At 36.8% G+C, this 26,425-nt stretch overlaps 1 protein-coding gene across 24 annotated transcripts; it reads right to left on the bottom strand.

Moving 5' to 3' along the window:
* Positions 1-1,686: 1,686 nt before the first annotated feature.
* Positions 1,687-18,555, bottom strand: LOC103695829 (uncharacterized). 24 transcript variants are annotated; one of them, XR_005512518.3, is made up of 9 exons: positions 17,931-18,555; positions 17,632-17,755; positions 10,150-10,279; positions 9,458-9,510; positions 9,073-9,310; positions 6,979-7,103; positions 3,543-6,895; positions 3,277-3,406; positions 1,687-2,161 (listed from the first exon to the last, which is right to left on the bottom strand). XR_005512518.3 is itself a non-coding variant. In XM_039128153.3 (8 exons), exons 2-8 carry the CDS (start codon positions 18,159-18,161, stop codon positions 6,873-6,875), a joined length of 924 nt encoding a protein of 307 aa, XP_038984081.2. In that variant the 5' UTR covers positions 18,162-18,182; positions 18,354-18,555; the 3' UTR covers positions 1,687-6,872. The 24 variants fall into 24 exon arrangements, 3 of the variants coding, with proteins under 3 accessions (XP_038984081.2, XP_038984094.2, XP_088572412.2); XR_015975449.2 differs by having other exon boundaries at positions 1,687-3,406; positions 3,543-3,648; positions 4,326-6,895; XR_005512522.3 differs by having other exon boundaries at positions 1,687-3,406; positions 3,543-3,648; positions 6,803-6,895.
* Positions 18,556-26,425: the final 7,870 nt, after the last annotated feature.

The following is a 26,425-nucleotide window of genomic DNA, read 5'->3' as shown; positions in this document are numbered from 1 at the left end:
TGATAGTTTGGGAATTCTAGTCTAGCAAAAGAGTAACCAGCACATCTCTAATACCCAATGATTAATTAAACTACATGGTTGATTTATTTTATTTTTTTGTTAGGAAAAATTGCAAAGGCACCCTCTCAACTTTGGGCCAATCTCAAAGACATCTCATCGATTCTAAAAAGTTTCAAATGGGTTTCTTACATTTGCAAACCGTTCCAAATTGGTTCTTTGACTTTCTGACCATCAGACGACATTAGTCTGCCATTTCAATTGATGAAAATGCCCTTCTTCTCTTTTTGACTATTTCAACATTAAGATCTGTGCAGATGAATGAATAATCCAAATCATCCACATAGTCACTTTAAGATCTGTGTAGGCAAATAAATATTCGGATCATTCATGCAGTTGATTTGAAATATGTACAAATGGATGAATAATTGGATTGTTCAAGATATGTGCATATGGATGAATAATCCGATCATTTATTAATTGTTTAGAGATCTATGTAGGCATAGTCTCAAAATAATCCAAAATAATGCATAGATGATCAAGATTATTGATCCTTCCACAGAGATCTCAAAGCGATTAGTGGATGATCAAGATTATTCATCCATCTACATAGATGTTAATGCAATCATGGATGATCCAAATATTCATCTGCATGCACAGATCTCAAAGCAATTGTATATGATCCAAATATTCATCCGTCTGCACAGATTTTTCAAAGCAATCGCGGATGATCCAAATTTTCATCCACCTTTACAAACCTCAAAACAACCATAGATGATCGAAATATTCATCTGTTGCACAGATCTCAAAGTGATCAGCGAATGACTAGGATTATTCGTCCGCTGGCATAAATTCAAAGCAATCATGGATCATCCAGATATTCATCTTCTTGTATAGATCTCAAAGCAACCATGGATGATCCATTAATAGCTTTGAGATCTATGCAGACGGATATACATTTGGACTATTCGTAGTTGCTTTGAGATCTGTGCAAGTGAATGAATATTTGGATAATTCACGGTTGCTTTAAGATCTGCGCAAGCGAATATCAGATCATCTACATTTGCTTTGAGATCTGTACATATGGATATCTGGATTATCCGTGTGATTGTTTTGAAATATGTATAGATGGATGAATATTTGGATCGTCCATGGTTTCTTTGAGATATATGCAAGCGAATGAATATTTGGTCATCCAGATGATCTATGATTACTTTGAAATCTATGCAGATGGATGAATATCTAGATCACTATTGTTGGTTTGAGATTGGTGCAAATAAATTAATATCTAAATTATATATGTTTGCTTTAAGATCTATGTAAGTAGATGAATATCTGAATTAGAGATGCAAATGGATTGGATTGGGTTGGACCTTGAGTGACCCCAACCGAAACCAATTTTTTTTTTTTCGAATTCTAATTTTAGACTCAGACTCAACCCAATATAAGATTAGGTCGGGTCGGCTACAATTTTTGATCCAATGGGTCATTCGGATCGGGTCAAGTCTATATATAACCTAAACCCGACCCAAAATTCGGATCTAGGTCCGGTCTAGTTCGAGAAATAACGATATAGTTCAATTTAAAATGGCAACCATAAAGTCCAGAACAGGTGAATTCTGTAGCGAAAATTGTAAGTGTAGAAGCATTTTGTATCACCTCCTCTGTAAAAAATATTGATATAATTAGAGAACAATATGTAAAACTACCATGACTATAAAACTGATTCCAACTTCAAACAATACATTGCCATCTCTGTGCCACAAACAAGCAATAAGAGTACAACCACATTATAGAGGGAAATACAATAAAGATCGTGACATGCGTGTAATTACATAGCAATGTTACACAAGCTCAAATGATGGATGGCGAAGAAACATTTCTGGCAGCACATCCAAATACAGAGACAAATGATTAGTTGGATCATAGAACACTAAAGCTTTCCTTCAAAACAGGAACAGAAACAAGGGAAAAGGGACGGACAGCATCCCAAAGTATAACTACAATAATGCCGCCACAACTGCAACACCAAAATATCAGAGGTTTACCAGGAGAATGGTTTGCAGAGAAATTACAACTGCAGATTCGTACGTTTAGATCTTCAAATAAAACATGCACAGCATATGGTTCAGGCAGCAGATTGCTAAGGACTCCTCCAAACCATCTGCATTTGGGTGAACAAATGCACTTCAATCTCCAGTACATTGATTAACTTGATTCAGAAAGTACACTGTACATAGTTGATGCTTCACAAGATCTTGCAAATTGCTTAAACACATTCATACACCCACTCGCAGGGGGATGGGGCGGGACAAATCATAGAATTGAAAATCTAAAATTATCCAAATTTCAAATGAGTTGGATTGGGTCTAAATTTAGTAAACCTAAATCCAAACAAAAAAATAGAACAAGTCCAATTTTAGGACCCGGCCCAGCCCCACGAATCCTCCAATAGGATCAGGTCGGGTCTAAGTGGCTCGGGTCACAGATTCACTCAACTCATTTGCAGCCTTAATCTATATAGGTGGATGAATAATTCTGATCATCCACTTATTGCTTTGAAATATATGCAAAAGGATGAATAATCTAAATAATCTATGCATTTGTTTTGATTTTATGTAGACAGATGAATAATCTAAATCATCTACTAATTGTTTTATAATCTGTGTAGATGAATGAACGATACTAGTCATGCACTGATTGCTTTGAGATCTGTGCAGATGAATGAATAAAAAATTTGGATTGCTTTGAGATCTATGTGATGGATGATCTGACAGTGGATTTGCACGAAGGAAGATGAGTCCTGCAATAAGATCCTTTTATAATTGAAAGGGCAATTTGATCATGATATAATTGGCATGATGCATTGCTGCTCCACTAATGGAGATGAACAACAAAATTACTTCAGAATAATTTGCAAATTTGAGGGATCCATTTGAAACTTTTTAAAGTCAAGAAGATATCTTTGAGATTGGCCTAAAGTTGTAAAAGTATCATATAATTTTCTCCTTTATTTTTTTAGATTGTATGGGCAACCACACTTTCTCCCAGATCTCCAATACTGCCAAGATATGTAGCCCTTGCATGCCCCCTATGATCTTGCATAGGGGTTCTGCGGCCACATCCCATGGCTGAACCAAGTGATGGTTTTGGGACGTAACACTGCAATTATCATAATTCAACCTCTCATGTCAGCAAAAGCAACTAATATTTCATCAGGTCTCTTCAGCCCAGAAGTGAGCAACAGATCAAAACCAGCAGTTCAAAGTTAGGCAAGACCTTTCTTTTCCTTGTTTCGCCTGGCGAGTTACTCTGAATCATTGCCCAACTCTCCAAATTGCATAACTTGAAAATGTAATGATTTATCTGAACAAGTCTGGCTGGTTCTGTTCCACATATATTCTCCAACCTGCATAACTTAAAAGTGAATGATTGTCTGAACTAGTTCCGCTGACTTATAAAACTGATAAACCAGTTCTAAAACACATGTAAGATAATATAATAATTAACGAAAAAGAACCACATTGACTTGAATCAGAACCCACATCTTAGACCTTCCCACAGAAAGCATGCATGAATGAATATATATTCAATTCAATGAATTGTTCACCGGCACCATCCTTGGCTCTTCACCTGTAAAGAGTAACCTGTCTGCTTGCAAAGTACTGACATAAGAACACAATTCCAGTAGCTTTTTATATAATATTTCCAACTTGAGCGAAAAATATGATGACAACCATGGTAACATGTTTCCACAAAAAATTCCCTCAGCGCTCACCAAATGGCAAGAGGAAAGACATCCTTAAAGATGTGAGAAAAAAAATAAGCAACCAGCACCTTATGGTTGCCCAGAAGCTGCTTATTTGGAAACCAAATGACCGCTGCATCGGTTTAGCAAGGCTAGCTACACAATGACCAGCCCCACTGACATCATTAATCTTTGTCCACATGACAACAATTATGCAATCTGACTGATTAATCGTAGGAACCACAAAGAAAGACTATATAACCAGATTAGCGCTCTGGCGCTCAAAAGAATCTTTTTGGATGTATGGTTTGACTTACAGCATGTTCCTATATAGGTTGCCAGAACCCAATTCCGGCATCCATCAACCCAGACTCCACCAGTCATCACAAGTTCTGGCAGGGCACAGGGATTTACAGACACGAGTTCTAGATACACAAGTGCCATACAAGATACGCGTAATAGATGTGTTTAAAGACAACAGTAGGGAATAGAGTTTACAATAAGTGTTAGAAAGAAAACAATAGCTAAATGAACAATAGATTCAAGTACTTCTAAAAGGCGGATAGAAAACACAATTTACCTGTGTTAAAGAGTATTACATGATGCAAGAGGAATATATTGAAGGCCCTAGATCTTATTAGATCTGGCCTGGATCTTTGGCGAAAGCTGTCCTTCTCCGGGGTTTGTTGTGGAACAAGCCCGGGGTCAGGTGGCGGAGATTAGTCAAGCGGATTTGTTGGATGAACCTTTGATAGCTCGGAGCACCTGGGGCTCTACTTCTGCTCGTGTAGCATCTCGGATGGTGTTCTTCACCTGGTAGCCCTCACCCCCGAGTTTTCTCAAGATTAATTATGATGGATGTGTGTGTGCTAGCTGGTGGCAGGAGGGAGCGTGCTGGATGGTGGCAGGAGGGGGCGTGCTGGCTTTATTATCAGAGGCCCAGATTTCAGGATGATTGCGGCCGGTGGCTGTTAGATCTTTGACACCTCCGTCCCGGAGGCTGAGCTGAGGGAGAAATGGGCCGGTCTAGGTTATGCTCGATGTGTGTTGCAGGCTAATGCAGTACTGCTTGAGGGGGATTCGGCTACGATCATTGAATGGGTTCAGCGGATCGTTGGCGGTGTGGGCGAGTGCCACCCCTTGATTCGAGACATCCAAGCCATGGTCGGTGGTGGGATGGCCTTCCAGGCTAAGCACGTCTATAGAGAGGCCAACGAGGCTGCAAACTGGGTGGCCTCGTACGTGGCCAACCACTCCGGAGCTACCCGTTGGGTTGGAGTTAGCTGTCTAGTGCGCTCCGGAATATGCTGTATTTTGATCTTTTTGGATGTATCCGTACTAGAATTGTATGAATCATCCGGTTCAGCAAAAAAAAAAGGCCGAGATGATTGCATTCAGTCAACTTACAGATAGTGGCAGAGACAAAACTTTGACCAATGGGGGAGAAGGGGCCAATACTAAAATTTCAATCATTAAAATTTTGAAAAATATTATAATGGATTCTCTATTATATACTTAATAAAAGAACCACGATAATAAATAAAATCTCAGTTCCTTTAACACTGAAATATCATATTCCATAATAAATAAAATCTCAATTCCTTTTATATTATATACAGCAAAACATATACTGATCGTATTATATTTCATCATAGTAGTGTCATTGTGCTAGTTATAATACCACATATTATGCTATTATACCATATATAGTATGATAACATCCTAGGTCCTGATGTTGTCTTAATCAGTTTTTTTCCTTACCTTCAGTAAGGTCCCATTTAACTTTTTTGAGCTCGCTGATTACCGGTGTGACTAGAGCGTAAGTCGCCAACTCAAGCAAAACTTCTTCTAACTTATACTTTTCAGTCAATCTTTATTATTGTCATTCATAAGAAGCTGTATAGGAATTCCACTTAAATTGAAATCTGTTTATGGTGTAGTCATGCCAAGTTTCAGAAGCAATCAATTAAGCTGCTGGTTTTGTAGCTGAAAAGGGTAACTAAGAGAGCAAAACAAGATTAAGGTTAAGGGTTTTGATATGAAACTGTCTTGCAAGATGAGAGTGGAAGTCATAGCTGAGAATAGCTGATTGGATTGCAAATATAGAATCCAGGTTCACCTAATTAGTTGTTACCAAGGAGCACTTTGTCAAGCCATGCATTAGAAAGAGGATCTGACTGGAAATTATATGCTAAATGTTTGATCGAATACCTTAATGGGTAAGCCTTTGGCCATGCAAGCTTGAACTACCACAGGATATTGTAAGCTTGTTGACCCAGTTTTAGGCTGAGATTGCAACTTTATATTCTCAAAAACCCAATCTTGAAGAAAACTTACCAAAATGGGGTTGGTACAATTGACAACTCTTTTTTGGACAGATGAAACTATTTTTGACCTCTTGCAGTTGGTTTAGGCTGAAACCAAAAAGGATAATATATATAACTTTGTATTGTTTTAGTTTTCTGACATGTAGCTTTTTGGCTCCAGAAAAATGAAAACGAACAAATGGTGTAAAAAATAGGTGCGAAGGGTACAGGAAAGGCTGTCTCTTCTAGATGATCAAATCAATATTCTTGATTAAATTTTCTCTAGAATTCCATTCTCAGCCATTGATTCAGCCAAACTAGTGATTATTGATTGTCGTACTTGCTGACTGTTGTCCTGTTCATTCTATTATCCCCCCCCCCTAACTGGCTTTTCATTCATGACTGTAGGGTTATCAAGAAAATAATTCAGCCAAAAGGTAGCACATCTCTTATGGAATCTATCATCGGTGTCATTTTCTAAAAGGATCATAGCTTCAATTTGATAGAACTGCACGACTGCCCAGACATATGAAGTACAGGTTATTTATTGTTTGGAAATGATTCCTCGCCAAATAAATTTCATCATAGTGCTAACTTTGCAATTTATTATTGTCTTACAAGAAAAGAAGGATAGTAAAGGAATTTTCTGAGACAAGAATAGTTTGCATTATATGATTTTCATAAGTCAATAAGACAATGAACCATAAACCTATATCTTCGGGCACAAATTGTATGAAAGAATCAAACCAACCTCTAGCCTGCAAAGATGACAGCTTGCACGGCAAGATAAGCATGCCACTGAAGTAGCAGTAGTGCTGTTCTTAGTCCTGCAATCTAAGGATATCTGATAGAGACAGAAAGTGATCTACGATCAGGTCATAAGGACATCAAGAAAACAAAGTTAAACAGTTCAAATGAGAAGTATACCTTGAGATGTCATCATACAGATACTCCTTAACCTGCTGTTTGGTCTGAACAACTGCCCTGCATGAACTGTCGTGAATGCGTAGGAACAATGAATTGTGGTTGAGCTGGAACTGGTGCCCCTATTCCTGAAAAGTTAAGCTAAATCATAATTGTTTTTAAAAAGAAAATGCAATGACCAAATGCCAGCTCAATATGCATCATTATTAATTTTTTTGTCTTTTCCTTGTTTAAAATGAAAAGTGCTGAGTCATTTTTAATCAAAGATAAAAATAATGGTCAAAATATATGGAATACTGGGCTAGCTTTGGTTTAATATAAGCAAATATGATGCAGGAGCACTACAAGAAAGCATAAAATATATACAGCTCAAGACAACTAAATACCAGGACCAGCCCAGATAAATTCAAGTTCACCCACTGTATACCATAAAGGAATATAAAGCTCAAGCTCTGTAAATTACAAAACAAGTGCAAGATCACATCATTTAAGGTCACCTTTTTCAGTCCTTAGTCACCAATCTTTCCTGTTAAGGGTTACCTTCCATGTTATAGCAAGCTTTTGTAATCCTTGTCCACAACTCCATTCATGTATGCATAGATTTTCCCTTCCTCTTTTTAGACTCTTCAATAAGAATCGAGAAGCATTCCTTGCCAAGAGCTTGCTATTCTCAAATTATTGTTCCTAATATGCATCACAATTAGCTCTCTATTTTGTTCTTGATTGGTTCATCCCCTACACCTCATTACGTATTCGCTCCTTAGTAACATCAATAATACAGGTCCCCACAGAAGAAAAAATAACCTAAAACATTGACTTTAGGTTGATAGCCAACCACTGAAAGAAACTCAAGCTAATAATTGAAGTATTAAATGATGACATGATTGAACAATGAATAACAAAATTAGGCACTTGAATGCCATGATTCAAGCATCAGTCTAGAGAAGCAAATTAATATCTAGGGTTTACAGATTTAAAACTGAGTGCATAAATGTTATGCACTCTAGTACTGATATGCTCTATAAATTTTACGATTTATTGGCCAGGAGAGATCCATACATGCATCATGCATGACTGAACGGAAATTTTTATGCAACAACAGTATGGCTACCAATACTGTATGGACCTAAAATATTTACTATGGTAGGTGAAAATGTTAAGGTCAAAGCAATACGAGACTTACATACAGAATATAAAAAGACAATAGCATACGACTTTTGATGGAGATAGAGCTCTTGAGACTGGGCCGGATCTTTGGAGTCTATCTTGCCTGAATTTCATCCATTGTCTCTACGATTCAGAGTAAAATGAAGAAGGGAGACAATAGAAGAGGCAATACAAAGAGTAAGATTCAGGCTGACTTTTTCTGAGCACAAATTGCCTTTGAGTTCGCAGGACAGCGTAGAAGCAGATTTTGCCACCGGACTTAAAATCAAATAGGTATTGCCTAAATCAAATGATCCACTTGGCTGCATCCGACCCTACCCCTGCACATTGGTTTCAGTCTCTATCTCTGATCAGATCCTTTCCGAACCCTCCCTGTAAAGCCTTTGATTCGACTTTTGGCAATGCCACTTCGAAAGAAAGGGACTGTGAAAGTAGATCTGGAATTGCACTAAGAACAATTAAAAGTAATGGAGAATTGATTAAAGACAGCATGAACATATCTGATGAAAAGCAGGTGAAGCAAATGGTAATCTACAGTGCTTGCTCTTGGTGAAATTGTCAAAAGCAGGGGGGAAAGGGAAGGAAGGAAAGAGGGAAGAGGGGGGGGGGGGGGATGAGATTCTCTCAATGGAAGTTAAGTAAGGATTCAGTCTGATCTGCATAAACCAAGGATTTAGCTTTTGATAGTCACATAATCATAGGCCGAATCCTACTGGTAATTACTTTATGATCATCATGTCTCCTTTTACACCCATACCACCTCCCTTCTGCACACTTGCAGATGAAATTTTAAATGTGCATACAACAATGTACACATTCATGTTATCAAGACAGCTGGTAACTTTGCTCCTTTACACTCTTAACATTGGTTATATAGATTACCAGCTGCAAAAGTGAACCAAATATAGAACTCCTGTTCAGAAAGCTTGCCTGCAGGATATGGTGACTGAATTGCAGGTAAAGGCGCAGTTGTTCCTCCACTGACATTTGGCCCACTGATTTGCAATAGATGGTGCCTGGGCACAGTGTAGCCCTGAACTGCCGTATAACCATGTCCACCAGAAAGTGGCTGGCCAAGTTGCCCATATTGGCAAACTGCTGTGTTGACTGCTCCAGGAACACCATATACTTGAACATAGTGGTGTCCTGTGTAAGGAGTATAAACATTCTGCAAACAATATAAGATTGCAATCAAGTTAAACAGAGTAGATGACCAACTTCCAAACTTTATATTCCAGAAGAAAAAAATGTGGAAAACTTGAAATTAGCATTCACAACCTGTGGATAGATGTACTCAGGTGCATATGTTGCATACCTGCATTAGGAACCAGTAATTCCTTTTGAGAATTTTTTTTGTCAGTGGTATTCCTATTGATGTCAACACATGAATTTTCAGAATCTGTATGCAGTCCAACTATATTTAAAGAATAGACTTCTTGAAAAGAAAAGGACACTAATAAATAACTTAATTAATCTATTTCTATTTAAATTCTCATTATATGAATAGGAGTGAAGTTTCACCTGTCCTCTAATAAATTAATTGTCAGAAATTGCTTCAGTCTGTGGTCATCATTTTTCATCTAAGCTTAAACCTGACACCCAGTCAGTCACCGACTTGTGTAAAATTTAACAGTCCAAACTTTCTGCTTCTGTTTTTCTATATTATTTACAAACTCTATACACAAGCTTCAAAACTTATTTCAGATGTCAATCTCATTCACTACCAATGTGTTAAGATCTAAGTTCATAATACTCTATCATCTGTTCGGTTATCTGGCTTTTGTAGTTTTTGGTCACAACATTCTAAATTTAGCATGATATTACAATAACCATACCATCAAGCCTTGACCCCAAAAACCTCAGAAAGTGTTGCTTATGGAGAGAGCATGCTAAGGTTTGAGGAAGATAAGCTGAATTGGCTGTTCAAATCCAAATATCAATATCTAAGCAGAATTTATATTTTGAACATAATCTTTTAGCAAAGCAAGATTTCATAGGTCAACTTACGCATATGGTGGATATGAAATAGCTTGTTGGTAGTCGTATGGAAATGCTTGGTGATAAGCGGAACTTCCTATGTAAGCCCCCCGGGGAACTGGAACTCCTCCAAAGCAAGGGCCCAATGGCCTTAGGCGTGCTACATACAAGAAGTCAGAGCAGAAGAAACAATGATCACATCACAAGAGTACAAAAAGGAGACTCATGAAAAGCAAAGGACATATATAACACGAATCTGATCTAATCATTTTATATATCCTTCAGCTGTCACTGCAAAAGCTGATGAAATGCTAACAAATCTTAGTTCTTGTAAGTTAAAAAGGTGAAAACTATATTCCATAACTACAAGAAATTTTTAATTAAGCCATATTTTATGGATAAGATATTGTTCCATGTTTTGGAGGAATAAAATATTGCAATAATATTTTTCTTTTCCTTAAACTAGAATTTTTTTCCCAACTACTGAAAGATAAAAGTTTTTTTCCCTCCTTTTTTAGCATTGGAATGCTATACAGAACACCAGATCTTAACTATGCCATTCAAAAATAAATTGCTAATGATGCCATCTATGGATTAAATTTAGTTTAATCTTGACATTCTTTTTTTAAAAAATAAAATGCTTATTTTCTTCTCCTTTTTTTGCTGAATTTGAGTCTTAGGAAATCAATATACCAGTTGAGGGTCAAAATGCTACTTAGTCAAGGCTAATCCTTTGATTTTTTTGGCTTTCTGCATAAAGACTTCATGATTCTCTGAATTTTACGGTGTAGGAAGTCATTGGTTATATTTTATCAAGAAACACTTGGATGCGAATCAGTATGATCTTCAGAATTGTTTGTCATGTATAGAGTTATCAAAGGTGAAGAGAATCAATATTTTTAATTTAATAACAAAATCATCACTTTTTGTGCCTTTTCTGCTTCGTCCTCCATCCCTTTTCTCCCTCTCTTGGGCTTCAGGATTTGCCTCAAGTTATGGACACAATCCCCTGTGAAGCATGGATTCTATTCCTCATATAGATTTTTCTGACAAAAAATAAATTTATTTTTCAGATTTTTACAGCTTTTAGAAATATGAGATAAATTTCAAATCTTAACCACCCCCAAAAGAATCCCTACACTGATATGATTTTAGAGCAACAACATGAGAGGCTTCAAGGGTAGGATGAGTCATGACAATGCATGAACGACTGTTGCAACCAGATAGATAAAAGCTAGATTAGATGGCACAACAATATCATGGAATTTATAGTACTGATACAGTGGACAGGTGGACTTCCTCTAGAATCTAGAATTCTTCACAATACATAGATACACTGAAATCTGAACATTCACTTTGTAAAGAGTCCTCTGTGAAAATAGTTTGGAGATGATAGAGAACCATCCAGTATCTTTGTGGTCAAAGATCAGATGGATAACTAGATGTCTGCTAGAGTGTGTTTGGATGGAGAAAAGTGAGGAGATATCCCCCCCAAAAGTGGCGGGATTATCCTGCCAAATACCAAATGGGATGGAGAATAGGACCTTATACTGTGTGGGACTACAGTGAGCTCACAAGTCATAACTCTATCCCACCATTTTAATGGAATAGACTTATACCGTGAAAGAGGGGAAGCTTATTGCACCTCCTACTTAATTTTTGCCCTTATCCAATCTCTAAACACTCAAAAAAAAATGGAAGGGTAATTTGGTCTTCATGATAAAATTCAAACAATCATGAAATCTAACATTAAATGCCCCTTATTCCCTACACTTATCCATCCAGCCAAATGCCAAAAGAGTCCTATTCCACAGAATAGGTTTATAACTACAATAGCAAAAATGGTACCCCTTCCAAAATATATTCTACAACCAAAAGCTACCTTATAGTTTAAACTAGATGTCTAGAAGATGAAGATTTAGCAGTTGAACAACCACAAGTGGAGCAGCATGGGTCCCATCATTGATTCAAAGCCAAAGATTGTCAGAAAGCATAAACCCTTTGATACCTTTGATCATAATTCTGAAGTTCTGATGGACCACTATTCTACCACAGACAATCACTATATCTATAACCGATGAATGAGATGCCCCACAGTTTAATGGATTGATCACGGAGAGTAGAATAATGGTATCAGTCTCCACTATTAAATCATAGCAATGCAACGGCGAAGAAAGCATTCAAAATTAATTGAATTATTGGTTCTGTTCTCTTTCCCATCTCTCCTTCTTCCATATTCTCACTCTCAGCTCAAGGATACAACCTAGGTCATGGATATCAGCACCTAGAAGATTTTTATCTGAAAAGATTTGAAGATTAAAACATAACTAAAACATAAAGACTTGGTTTTTAAAGCTAACAAAATGAAGATTAAATAAGTTCAAGTATATATACATTACCTAGAACAATTTATGTTTATTTTTTGTTATTTTAGTATCTTTGGGAGGAATAATGAAGTTTGAGAAGATTTGATGAATACTCCAGGCTTTCCTTTTCACAACCCTGTGCTTTGGGTAAAGGAATCTTGACCTTCAGGCTTTTCCCTTGTCGTGGATGCGAACATTGTATTTCTTTCTACGTTTTCCACTAAAATTTTAATACAAATCAGATCCACAATATTGCAGATGATTTTTTGAAGATTCCATTCACACAACTTTGGTGTCAAAGCAACAAGATTCATCTATTAAAGCATCTTTTCTGGTTTTTCTTCGACATTATTATAGATGTCAGCTGCAATTAGACCCAACAAAATAACAGATCAAACCATGTTGATACACAGACTTACGAACAAGGAGATACCCACGAGTTGATGAGTTTTTTTGGCCCTCTTGAAATAAGATTTGTGTCAAACATCAATTAAGCTTTTGTAGTTTAGATTAAAACTAGCTTGCACTATCTTTACAGCTTAAAGGAAAAAGTATCATTATAGAAGATCGTCAGGCTGAGAATTCAAGAATATAGAGTCACATCGTAGACAACTTGTTTATTGAACAACCACTTGTCAAAGAATCAACTAGCAAAAAAGCCCGACAGTTGATAATTTACGAGGAGTGTCTGCAAGACATTTGTAGAGGTGGTGAACAAGATCATATACAAATTGTTTAGTGATCCATTAATCTTTGACAAGATGGATTTAAAGGTGTACTTAATAGGAATGCTTGGCAAATGAGAATTGATAAAGACAACCCCAATTTTTTGGGACAAGGTAGCATGGTTTGGGTTATGGTTATCATTGATAAGCCAACCCCAGTTTTTTGTGGATACACAACTATGTGAGGCATTATTGTTAATCTCTGCCGTGAGATACCAAAAACCCAATGATGGAGCATGAGAGCAGAGTCCAAGGCATGATTTAAAGTAGCAGTTTCTATAACTTTAATAATGGTCGTTACAATAGCTTAGGAGGCTCATCTTATGTTATACACTTAACCACTGATGTTTGAAAACAGCCATTATCCTGCAAGAACGACCATTATAAAATAGGAACATGGACATGATTTGACAATTTCATTGTTTGTCTGATTAAAATAATTTTTTCAATCAAATAACCATATCAATTGATAATATGTATTTCATTTATTTTATTATGAGAGCAGTGATAACAAACTATCTTTGTTGTCTTAACATTTTTGTCCACTATCTCACATTTGATGTCTAATTTAGCCATTATATCAGCAATTATTTTTATTCATAAAAAAATCTTCCAAGGCTAACCCATTATAATGGTTTTAACAACTATGGATAGAACAATTGTGATGACATGCAAGCATTGCATAGGGTGTGTTTGGCACTGCTTAAAAAAAAGGAACTCTGCAATTTTTAAAGAAAAAAAAACACTTCCTAAAAAAAATGAATGTTACATAAAATTATCTGAAAAGTGCTTTTGAGAAGACAAGTCAAAAAGTGCTTTTAGGAGAAGCTAGAAAACCTAGCTTTTGGCTTCTTCTTTTTGTAAGAACATTTTAAATGGTAGAAATAAAACGCCCTAAAAACTTAGGTTCAAGGGGATGCCTGGACAAGATTTGCCCAGCTGAAGTGAATGAATTTAGATTAAATTTAAGTGGGACTTAACATCGGTACTTTTTAGAATCTTGCTGAGTTTATTCGATGTTTTAATTAATTTAAATTAAAAAAATCATGATAAATGGAGTTTAATATAAGTTCCAAGCCTTCCTTGTTTTTCATGCTTTAGATCTAGGAATACAAGCTTAAGGATATTACCACCGATTGCAAATTTGATCAATGTAGTTCTCTTTATGATTTATATTTCCTCTAGGAAAAATCAGTTACGCACGCACGCATGCATGTAACATATGTATGTAAGTCAATGTATTAAAGCGAGATAGTTCTGAATCCTAAAAGTATTCTACATATTCCATCTACCAGTTCTTGTTCGCAGAATGCTATGGACTCCACTCATGGCCATTACTCCAATGGGTTCCCACTTTCCTAATCTTTCTCACAAGGATGGCCACTTATTAAACCTACTCAAAATGACATGTAATTATTTCCTTCCTTTTAAACCACGGTGATTCCCTGCACGCAACCCCTCTTTGTGGATCTATGACTCGAGTTGGGTTTTGGGCTCAGGATTTGGGCCTAAAATCGGGCTGGGGTTCAGGCCAAGCCAAGCACTGATCTAAACTCAGCCTAAAATTCAATTGGGCCTTCATTTTAGAACCAAGTTCAACTTGAACATTCTTAGACTGGACCAAAGCCCGACTTGATGTCGACCTGGCCTGACAGGCCTCAAGCAGGCCCAAGCCCACCTCTAGCCCTATCCATAACACCCCATAAAGTTCTTTGCAATGTCATCATGGCACAAATTCCCTAGTGCAATTATTTTCAACCTTCAATTTATTCAGGACACTTCTCTCTAGGGATCCACCACACATTTCTTGGTAGCCTCATCATCTATTTTTCTTGAGCTATCTTTGATATGGAAATCTCACATGAAAAGGTAACACATTTGTAGCTCTCCTACTGCTCAAATATGAAATCTACCTGTCACCTTTCCATGTGAGACTTCCATTATATAAATAGCTATAAGAAAGAAATCACACCTAACTTAGTTTGCAAAGAACCATTCGGGGAATCCCATGAGCATGCCAGTGTGTGAGAGAGAGGCCAACATCATAGTTTGACATCAGCTTTGTACCTTGTGAAATTCCTATCTGAATACAGTTTCTTTCTATAACTACTAAGATAGATTCATGTTCCAATGAGGCCGATACCTCCTTATAATGAATCTCATCAGACCATCTATAATGGAAATAACATCAATAACTAACCAAATCAAGCCCACATCAGGCAGAAATGATTAATCAGAATCTCCTTTTGCTTCAAAGATACAATATCTTGTAAATACTACCTTGGCCAATGCATCCCAAAAAAAAAAGGATGCTGACTTAACATTAATAATGTTGTGTTTTCTAATAAAGAATTTCTTGACTTTATTGATATCTGGAGATTATCTTTTGAAACACAAATTCATCTGGATCTCCCATTAAAAGTGAACAGCTAATACATTATTAAGACTATACAACTACTTAAAATTCAATTGATCGCTAGCACTAAATTCAAATATATTGCCATTCTAAAATAAGTTCACAATATAATTATATTTTAATATGAAAATTTCAAAACCGGTATTCAAGTAGAAAATGTATAGACAAAACAATTTCTACTCTTTAAGCCCCAAGTGAGATATACATGTCCATGTACTAGCATGTATGTGTATCCATGCTCGCAAATACAACAATCAATTCCAATTTGAGAACTTGATATGCCCTATATCCTAATAACCTTCGCTCCTTTAATATCTTGATATCATTCATATTACTTATACAATACGCATGGAGGTGAACAAAAACAATGAGTTAGGGAGAGAATTTTCTGATAAAATCTTTAGGTTTCTATTTTTTGTATGCCAAAATATTTAAAGAGATATATTATCTACTAAATTTTGCACATCAATAAAATTTGTTTGATGAAAATATGCCTTTTATGTCTATATTAGGATCATTGTTAAAAGATAAAAATAATATATAAAATAAAATACAACCTATGTCGTATACTTGGATTCAGATATCTAGATCCAACTCCAGCATTTGGGTTCCTAAATGAAGTCATCATCTAAATGGAAAATTTAAAAAAGTCACTTCACGATATCTGCCTATAAGTCTTCTTAGTTTTGCACCCGCCCCCCTCTCTTTCTCGTTTTCCATCTAAATATAAGACATGTTCCTTATTAAGATTTGGAACCATTTATTCTTTAATATCAAACAAATTCAATGATTTCAAATGGTTTGTCCACAGTACATCCTTCATCTATGATACTCCTAAGCTTCTCTTATTGCATGTTCTTTTATGTGTATTCTTATTTTTCTTCGGTGTATGAACCTCAATATGTTCAAGTGTCTTCACTATTCAACATTGTATCCCATAGACTATAGATGGTTTATAATCGTCATATAACATAATAGACATAACAAACAAATTGATTGGGAATCTTCCATTTTCAATGCTTACTGCATCTTCAACACCCTGTGCCTCCTAATGTAGTTACATGTCACAAAGCATAACTATTCTTTATTTTCAAGTAATAATTAACACTTGAGTAGGCTTCCATGTTTCCATTTAACTTCCATCTTCTCATGTGTTTTCTTTAAGTAAGAGGGTCATACACTAATCTCTATTCAATTAGCAGAATTTCTCTTAAATAAGTTAATTATGTACTAGTTCATAATAATGTCATAATGATGCCCTGCCCCTCTAGTTGCTACAGGCAGGACTCTGGCACTTTCCATTGCCCAATGAATCATAAGGGGGTTATGATGTTTCTGGTCCAAAAAAGACAACGACAGCATCTGTGGATAGAATGCATCGGAGGCTGGAAGGGACCACACAATCCAACACAGCTGTATCGGGTTCGTGTAAATCTATAAATCTGAAGCTGCAGTGTGTTGGCATTAGAGCATTACCACAACACTCAGTGAGAAATAACAGAGGAACTTCATCACATTTTTTTCAGCATCAAATACAAGGTTTTCATACTAAAATATAACTTAGCTTAAGTAGAAGAATGCAAGTGCAACATTGCTGATTACAGGGAAGCAAACAAAATGAAGCTCAAAAGAAATCCAGATCAACACTTAAATATGCTCCAGTAGCGGACAAGCCCAAAATTTATTATTGTTTGTTAGCTTGAATTTGCAGAATCTATCATGGTATATAGCACAAGAAAAAAGGTTCTTACAAAATTAACCCTAAATCGATGACCCACCTGAACATCCGATAACATTAAAGGCAAAAAATCACAAACTTCATAACTATTACCATATCCCGACAAAGATCCAAGAATTAAATGAGAAAAGAATGAGAAAACTTTGCGATCATATGTCTTGTCATTGTTGAGAGAACGTGATGAACAAGAGGTGGCAATTAAAACATCTTGATATGGCTATATCAGTAATTACACCCAAAATCCAACTACAATGTGTAAAGACCTACCATAAGGTGGAGCCGGCCGAGGTCGCCCTAGCGAAGCCAAATTACAATTCGCCCGTCTCCCATCTATGACAGGGCTCGGGTCCGCACACGCCCTTCTTGCAGATTCTGGATCACGGAAAGTCACCTAAACCCTCCACATAAATCATCACCCCAAGGAAGATTCAGCGATCTCTTAAACTCATAAAAATCAAATCTTTTTATCACTTTATAAGTCAAGACGTCGACTTTTTAAGAAAAAGCATCAAGCAACGAAAAAAAAAGAAGAGAAACATCAAAACATCAAGAAAAGAAAAACTCACGAAACCGTAGCCCTTCGACCTCCCCGTGTTCTTGTCGGAGATGACGACGGCCTCGAGGATCTCGCCGAAGTGCTCGAAGTGGCGGCGCAGCGTCTCGCTCTGCGTCTCCCACGCCAGGCCCCCGACGAAGACCTTGGTGAAGGTGGTGTCGCCGAAGGGGGAATTCAAGAAGTGGAGCCCGGAGCTGGAGCCCGATCCCGACCCCAGCGGCGGGCCGGGGTGATGGGCCATGGAACACAACCCAGAAAAGACCTTGATTCAAGAACCAAGAAGGACGTTTGGGCAATAAGAATTGATCGCGAAAAGATTGGGAATAAAGAAGGAGGGGAATCAGCCGATGTCGTGACAAGCCAATTAAACCCTAGGACGAACCTCTTTGTTATAAAAAGAAAGGAGTTTTGGCTTAAAAAGCAAAACCCCTACCTTTATCGAGATGGAAGGAGGGATAAAGGATAGTGTGGTCAAAGGCGGAAAGGGTTTTGATATTGATTGAGAAGCTCTCAGAAGATGCAAGGGAAGATGTTGAGAAGCCCTCAGGGGAGAGAGAGAGAGAGAGAGAGAGAGGTTTTTTTTTTTTTTGGTAAATAGAGAGAGAGAGGTGACGACTGACGACTGAAGCAAAAATAGAGGGAAGGGAAGGGAACTAATGAAGGATTAGAGAGGCGGGCAAGGGGGGAGTGGGCCCTCCTTTTTTGCTTTAACCATTAGCTGTAGGCTGCCATCTCTGGTTTCTTACTTTCTTCTATTGATTTTATTTTTATTTATAAATCTGCCATAATTTAAAATTAAAATTAAAATTTAAATTTAAAATTTAAATATTAGTAGAGAACCAGAATTATATTTCGAAAAATCAAAGTATTCCCATTCTCTCCAAAACTTGAAATGAAAATGAAATTTCTCCCAACCAAATAGCTAAATTGAAAATCATTCATTCACCTTCCTGCTTTTGATCCCATCTTTTTCTAACCAAACATGCTCTTAATTTATTTATTAGGTCTCTTCTCAATGTTCTCAATTGGGCCTACCTTATTCTTTTTAAAATATATTGATGATCATGGCTCATCTAATAGTGTTCAATCATGAAAACCTTGATAAGGCTTGCCACGAAATTACATTGCGAGTAACCAACTTTTGTCGGCTATTTTGTTGCATGGTTGACCACAAGATTATTAATGCAGCAGCTAAGATTGCAATGGAGGACCAATTCCCATCTCATATGGAGCTAGAAATTTAGAATAACATTTACATTCAAGGAAAGCTCGCAATTTTTCCGTGGCTAGTAAAGTCTAACATAGTAAGTTAGCTATGGTTAGCTCCATTTCTTTTAGAAAAGTCAACTTTGAAATACGTAAGCAACCAAAAGCGGCATCTATACAGCATGTAAAGCTAAGTTCTGAGTTCTAACTCCATAAAACTCTAATTACAACCAAAAAGAACTTGCCTTAATTTATCTAGTTAACATAGCTATTATTCTAAAGTCCATTTCCGCAATAACTGTGAGCTTCGTTTAGGGGGAAAAAAAGGCATGACTGGATAAAGTCTAATTTGTTTTCCTCTAATGGAACTCCCATAGATGTCAATCTGGTCCAAGAAACTAATTTTTACATAATTGGATAAATTTTTTATATAATCTGTCCTAAAATGTATAGATCGGCCCTTTTGGTTATTTAAACCTAATAATTTACTTTTTTTTCTTATTTCTCATCAATTCTACATCCCCTCATGCTTGGAGTTCAAATCTGTCTTAGCTCTTGTACAATTCATAAACTCCTAGAAAGTTTTTTATGGCAATTATTTTACTTTATTGATCTAACTTTCTTTGTAGCCTTCCTAAAATCAATTAACTGCAGCTGCGCCCGGCACTTGATAATGAAAATTTATATACTGAATATATTTTTTAACCACTTAGATTTTATAACTTTTACCAATCTACCTTCTCGCTCTATTAATAACTAATAGTAAAATCCCCACTATCTTTTATAGCTGAAATCTTTGTGATACAACATGGAATTTTCTGTCTTATAAAACCTTGGTTGCACGGCACTATATTGTTGGTTTTTGTTATGAACCAGTCCCTGGATTGCGTAATCCAACAAGATCTATGTCCTTAGATTCTATAATCCTTTCCATCTCTTTTCTTGGGACATAAGAAAGGAGGACATGTTCTCCTTAAATGCGTAGATAAAAACATTCAAGAGATAGTCTTCAATATGGAAAGCCGTCTACAGACCGCATCGATCCTTGGCCGGTTTGAAGAAGGGGATGAAATAAAGTGGAAAGGAAAAATTGCAATAATAGAATAAAAATTACAACAAATTAAGAGGGCGAGTCCTGGTGATCTAGGTGTTATAGGTTTTAAAATATAAAAACAACCACTCTGTATACGGGAGTAAGGTTATGTATATCTGATTTTGCAATGTGTTCGTAATTAACTCAGTTCCCGTTTAAAAGACAACAAGAGGAGTGCAATAGCTTAAAAAGGAGGAAAAGAGGAATCATTTCATCAATTGTTTCTCTCACATGATCTCTATCCAATCTCGATATCATGTACATCGCATCTGCATGATACTAACATATGTCAATCATTGAAAGGTCAATTAAATCAATCTCCAGAATTTTCTCCCAAGCCAAGCTTTGGTTGACCAATCAGAATACCTAAAACCTGTTAAAATTTAACTGGTTTGAAGGTTGGCAGGTTTCGCTTTGACTTGTTATGGTTTGACATGTAGGATTGTTGAAATTAGTATCATTTTCATTAAAAACAAGTCTTTTTTTTTCCTTAAGAAAAAGAACGTTAAGTACAAAGTCTTCGCATGCTGTTGGTCGCTTACGCGTGACCATACACAAAGTAGAAGAGTTCTGCAATGTGTTCATCAAAACCATATAGAAAATAGAAGACTTCTCCAATGTTTTTCATGCAAAAAGATATATGTAGCTCACAGAAGCTGTCCAAGATCCACAGGTGGTCCAAATTTTTTCACTGAAGGACTTTTTTTCTCATTTAAAAAGGTAAACTACACAGCTGTTATATGGCTCATACTAGGGAAAAAGATATATATATTAAGTGATCATCCTCAAACCTGATCGCTTAAACTGAACTAGAGCTCAGAACACCTATGCCCCATTGTAAGGCAAACCAGTCACACCTTGCCATTAATGCTGGGTGAAGGTTGAACCAATATGTTAAACAAGGGAAACCAGCTCAACTGTGACTATTCCATGTACTCAATACCATTCTTTTCTGAATTTGTAGTGCGAAGTACATAAGTCTTAATGGAGTTTGTGTTTTTCAGCCGGCAAAGGTAAAAAGCGATGTAAGAAGCATAGGCCATGTAGAGAGCAGTATGAAAACAAGCTCGAGTCACCTGCAGAAGAGAAAGCATGCATGAAGGGAAAAAACAAGAGGGAAAGAAATTGCCAGGTCCATTATTTGGCTCTGAAAAGCACCAGATCTTTTTTCTTTTTTTCTTGTGTGTGTGTGTTGTGTGTAAAATACCTGACTGCATTTCTCAAAACTATATCAGACCGTATATTTGTCCGGAGGATGGCAAGTTATCAGATGTCCAGAAGGCCAACTGATGCAGTGCCTACTCTTGGATAAGCAATGAATAGAATAAAATATAGCCAAATAAATAACGAGAGTGTGAAATATATCATTACTCACCTTTTTTGGAGGACATTTGCAACCGAAGGAGAAAATGGATGACATTTATTTGACAATTTTATTAAACTATCCTTTGATTAAAAAAATATTATTATTATCAATGTATAATACTTATTTATACTAAAAAAGTAGGGCAATATATAAACATGCAGTCTTTGTAATTTATGATTATATAAAATTATATAAATATTCTAATTTTAATTTAATTAGATGAAATAGATAATTTTATAGACTAATTATATATGAATTAATTTTATTTATATATACTAATGATGTAAATAACTAATTAATTAATTAATAATTTAATTTAAATAGTTATTTAATTCCATATAAATAGTTAACTAAAAAATATTGAATATAAATAAAAAATAAAAGACAATCCTAATTATTTACTTATAATTATGACAATATGTACTAAAATTAAAATAATTAGTAACAAAATTTAATAGTATAGAGTTAATAGTATAGTAAAATAAATAAATATATATATATATATATATATATATATATATATATACACATATATAAAATAAATAAAAAAATAAAGAAGTGTTAGAGTTTTGTCAAAAATTAATGAGCAATAATTTTGTCAATATAGAAATCCACCCCTAACATGCTCCATCCATCCTTCCTTGCATCCACCAAATTGGAGGATGCAAATTAGCGGGTCGGGAGAGATAGGCAATCTTTTCTTTTCATCTATCCTTCCTAAAAATTTTTTTAAAACCAATAACAAATGAAGGTTGTCCATCTTTCCAAATTCATCCATTCTTTCTCTTATGACCCCAACCAAACATAGGGTTAGCGCTGTTGCTTTTGTTATTAAAGCTGATGCTTCACATGCTAGAGCAAAACACGGGCATCCATTAAGATCACGAGCAATAATTTCAATTCCCTGTCATCCTATCAATTAAGAGCATTTGGTTGGGGTGAGTTGGGCTTTGGAATGGAAATAGAATGAGTCTCCGATTCCAACTATTTGGTTGGGGAGAGTCTTGTTGTCATTTAGATTCCAAGGAGGAATAGGAATTCCTCAATCCCCAAAAACCCAAATCCAACTCTTCCAAAATATTGGAATCTTATTCCGATTTCAATTTTAATTCCAGCCACAAACCAAAGACATTAGGAAATATAGTCATTCCGATTTCTATTCGAATCTATTCCAAATCCGACATCAATTTTGATTCCGGTTGGGAAGCAAACATACCCTTAAAGAAAAGGCATATCAAAATTAAGTTTAACCATCTCATGGAAAGGTGTCCTTGAGACCCTCATCGACCACTGGCTTGGAAGGCTGAGGATGATGATAATATTTTGCCATGGCCAAAGCCAGCCAAAAGTTGCCTTGGGAAGAAGATATAGGACCATCAAATGCCAGCCTATTCTAAGTCTTTCCCCCACAAAACATTGCCCATAAGAGCCATACCCTAATAAGTATCTAGACAAGCTGCCCAAAGAAAGCCAACCACCTTGAATAGCATCCTCCCTATTGACAGTCATCCATCTCAGAGATTCCCTGGATGGAGTTACATATGAATCAAGGCCGCCCTACAACATTGAAAAACAAACGCTCAGTAGACTCGGATTGCAATCCACACAAAAGGTTAAATATAGAGAGCATGGAGTTAAAGATTAGTAGGAAATCTATTCCACAGCTTTTTCCATTAAGAAGTTAATCCAAGGCATAGAAAGCAACTTCGGCAGACTGGCCCAACCATGTCAACGTTAACCATGAGTTTGAACAACATCAAATGATAAAAAAAGTATAAACAACCCATCGACTGTTAAGTATATGAAAAAGGAATCCTCTATGTAATATCATCCAAGTGAGAGCCATGATCTTGCTGGACAAGATGTAAATTCCAGGTACTATAATGAATAAAAGCAGAAACAGAAGTAGAGTTGATAGCATCTACAGTAATCTCAAGGGTAGGTTTAAGGTTAACAGGACAATCCAGCACACAAGAATCAATAGTAACAGACGTAGACCAATGATGAGCTAAAACCCTTCCCGATGAGCTGAAAACCCTCTCTAATAGACCTACACATATTGCAAGCAGTTCCCCTTGCCCAAGATATTTGCTCAGGGTATATTTGGAGAATATAGTAGAATTAGGCCGGATTTTCTGTTAGATTTGTGGATTGGATATGGCCTATATCAACTCAATATCTCTACCGCTCAAATACTATAAGAAAGAAAAAAAGATCTTCGTAGAATTATTTTTTCTTCTGGGCCAGCAAGTTTGACTAGAATTTAGGTTAGGACTTAAAAGTAGGCTCTAGAAAATTACGAGCCAGGCAAGCAAACACTACATTTCTGCAAGAATATCGAAACACTTGAGTGTCTCATGTTTACCAGGCACAAATTTGACCTAGGAAATCTTTCCTTTTTTTTTGGTAAATAATAGGAGGGGAGAGGGAGGGACCAGCCCCCTAACATAGCAGCCTCCACTGAGCCTCCCTTCTATCAGAAAATGTTCGATACAGGTCGTAGTTTTTCGCGTGCCTTTTCCGACCCGTGGGCTCACTGCCTCAGGTGTGAGTACGTCATTCTAGCGCCACTTTGGTACAAATGGAAGGAAAGCATAACCGCCAGCAAGCCATCCGAGCGTGGGACATCAGGTTTTCTAATTTAATCGACGTCCGCGTGTTTCGAATTCGGACAACTTGGACGAAATTATCGTTTCCTTATCATCAGGATGGCAGGAGACACTATACTTGGTAGAAGGAGCACCATGGACAGTTTCTCCATCCACCGTCAACGGGCGCCCCGCGTCCTCAGCCACCAGGATGACCCACCTCTCGATCCCAAAACTTGGACAAATCCACCAGTCGAATCCACGCCATCACCGTGACGATGGTTGCTTTCAAGGCTCGGGAGAAATCATCCTGCCAACACATCAAATCAAGAACCGACCCATTAACAATCGAAGACCCCTCTGTGAGCACTGTAGCCTTGTTCGTTCCATTATTGAACTTAAAACACGCAGAGAAGGCCACGAACCATGTCAAGCATGGTTCAGTAGGAGGCCACCACTTACTGATCAATTGGAGCTGGAGGCTGGAGCTCCACCGTCTGCAAAGGCCTTTGCCCAATTTAGCAGCGAGAAAAAAATTCTAAAAATTTATTAGTAGGCATGTCTATAGAGAGACCAACGAGGCTGCAGACTGGATGGCCTCGATTAATCACTTCGAAAACACTTTTTAGGTTAGAAAGAGTGAACTACCTAGTGCACTCCAAAATATACTATATTTTGACTTGTCTAGATGTATCCGTATTAAAATTATATGAATCATCTATTTTATAAAAAAAAGAGAAAAACTTGCTAGTAGGATTATAGTGCACGGGAAGACAAGCTATATAAATTAACATGGCAGACCCTTCAAAATTTAAGATTCATGCAGGTGCGAGCTGCAGACATTTCATTTCACGCAACCTTATTTTGATTGTGATCGTGGAAATGAGCAAGATTTAGGCTGAAAATACTCAAAATTCTCCATATGGTTGGCCTGATAAATTGATAATGTCTTTCTGAAAAAAAGAAAAAAAAACAAGAAACAAATCAGTCCCTTGCATTCCACTCCTTCCAGGAGCCTGATAAAATCCCTTCTCCATCATCATGATGTTAATTTTGGTTGACCTGCAATCTTACCATCAAAAGACCTAGCCTTGTCCTGGGACATTTTTCCTTCTGGTTCAACTTAAGCAGCCTCTCCTACAAGCCCGCTCAGCCCAATTTGTCCTCAAGGTAATCATTTTTTAAGGGCTAAAGAATCTACAGCCATTCCCCCAAATCAAAGACAGGAATAATGCTAGAGCCACCATGAACAAAAAGTTCTTCTCCTCAAAACCTTGACAGCGATGGTCTTCATGTCCTTAAATTCACCAAGAATAAACGAGGAACAAGGCAAGTGCATGTCCATGATAACAGGAAATTACTAATCCACAAGGAAATTCACCTTCTTTTGTTAAAAAAAAAAAAAATTTGGGTTCGTTTGGTTCGCGGAAAGCATTTTTTTTCTACAAATATGATTCCTTAAAAGCAGATTTCTAGAAAAGGATGTCTGGAAAAGTACTTTTAGCATATTTGGTTGACCATGGAAAAGTGACAGATTTACAGAGTGCTTATGTTTAGTTGATCATCCACTTTTTTGAAAAAGTTATGTATAATTTCTATTACATCCTTAATAAAAATTAGGTCTTTAATGCCTCTTTAATGCTGAAGGATCTTTTTGGGAAAAAAATAAAAATAGAGTGGTTCCCAGCTCATGGAAAAGTAACTTTTCCATGTTTCTCATGGCAAAGACTTTTTCTAAAATATGGGAATCATATTTTCATGAGAATACAACTTTTCCATCTCTCTCTTTTGAAAACTCCAACCAAATAAGAGATATCTCATTACTTTCCCGTTGACCACACTTTCCCTCCTTTCCCGCAAACCAAACGAGCCTTTTGTCTACCTTAGAAGGTCCTCTATATACAACCTCCTTGGATGAGCATTTTAGAGAGACAAAAATTCAGTCATTGTACCAAGGTACACCGAACCAGTACCGATCGGCGTACAAGTAGCGACTCGGACCGAGTCGCCACTGATTCGAGCTGTACCGAACCGGTACTGATCCAGTCCATGGCGAGAGCGCCCTGCACCGCACGCAGGACGCGTTTCACCGTATTTCCACGAGCGAAGCCACGCGCACGGGACGCGCATGGCCGCGTCGTTTTCTTTTCTTTCTCTTCTTCTTTCTTCCCGATTCTTCTTCTTTCTTCTCCTCTCTTTCCCCCCTTCTCCCACAAGCAAAGAAAAGTGAGCACCCCAACGAGGATCACCCT

The sequence above is a fragment of the Phoenix dactylifera genome, chromosome 2, assembly GCF_051530095.1.
Source record: "Phoenix dactylifera cultivar Ajwa chromosome 2, Ajwa_hap1_PhDact_Kaust_v1.1, whole genome shotgun sequence".
NCBI lineage: Eukaryota > Viridiplantae > Streptophyta > Magnoliopsida > Arecales > Arecaceae > Phoenix > Phoenix dactylifera.
Note: the sequence above shows the minus strand (reverse complement) of the source record. Positions and strands in the feature narration are given on the sequence as shown.

What these genes read in the sequence shown, in the direction of transcription:
- LOC103695829 (XM_039128153.3), bottom strand. Translation starts at nt 18,161, where the DNA reads ATGGCCCATCACCCCGGCCCGCCGCTGGGGTCGGGATCGGGCTCCAGC. An exon ending in GGTCGAAGGGCTACGGTTTC is followed by an intron (nt 17,756 to 17,930) that starts GTGAGTTTTTCT and finishes TGGAGGGTTTAG; the next exon opens with GTGACTTTCCGTGATCCAGA. An exon ending in ATTACTGGTTCCTAATGCAG is followed by an intron (nt 9,311 to 9,457) that starts GTATGCAACATA and finishes TATTGTTTGCAG; the next exon opens with AATGTTTATACTCCTTACAC.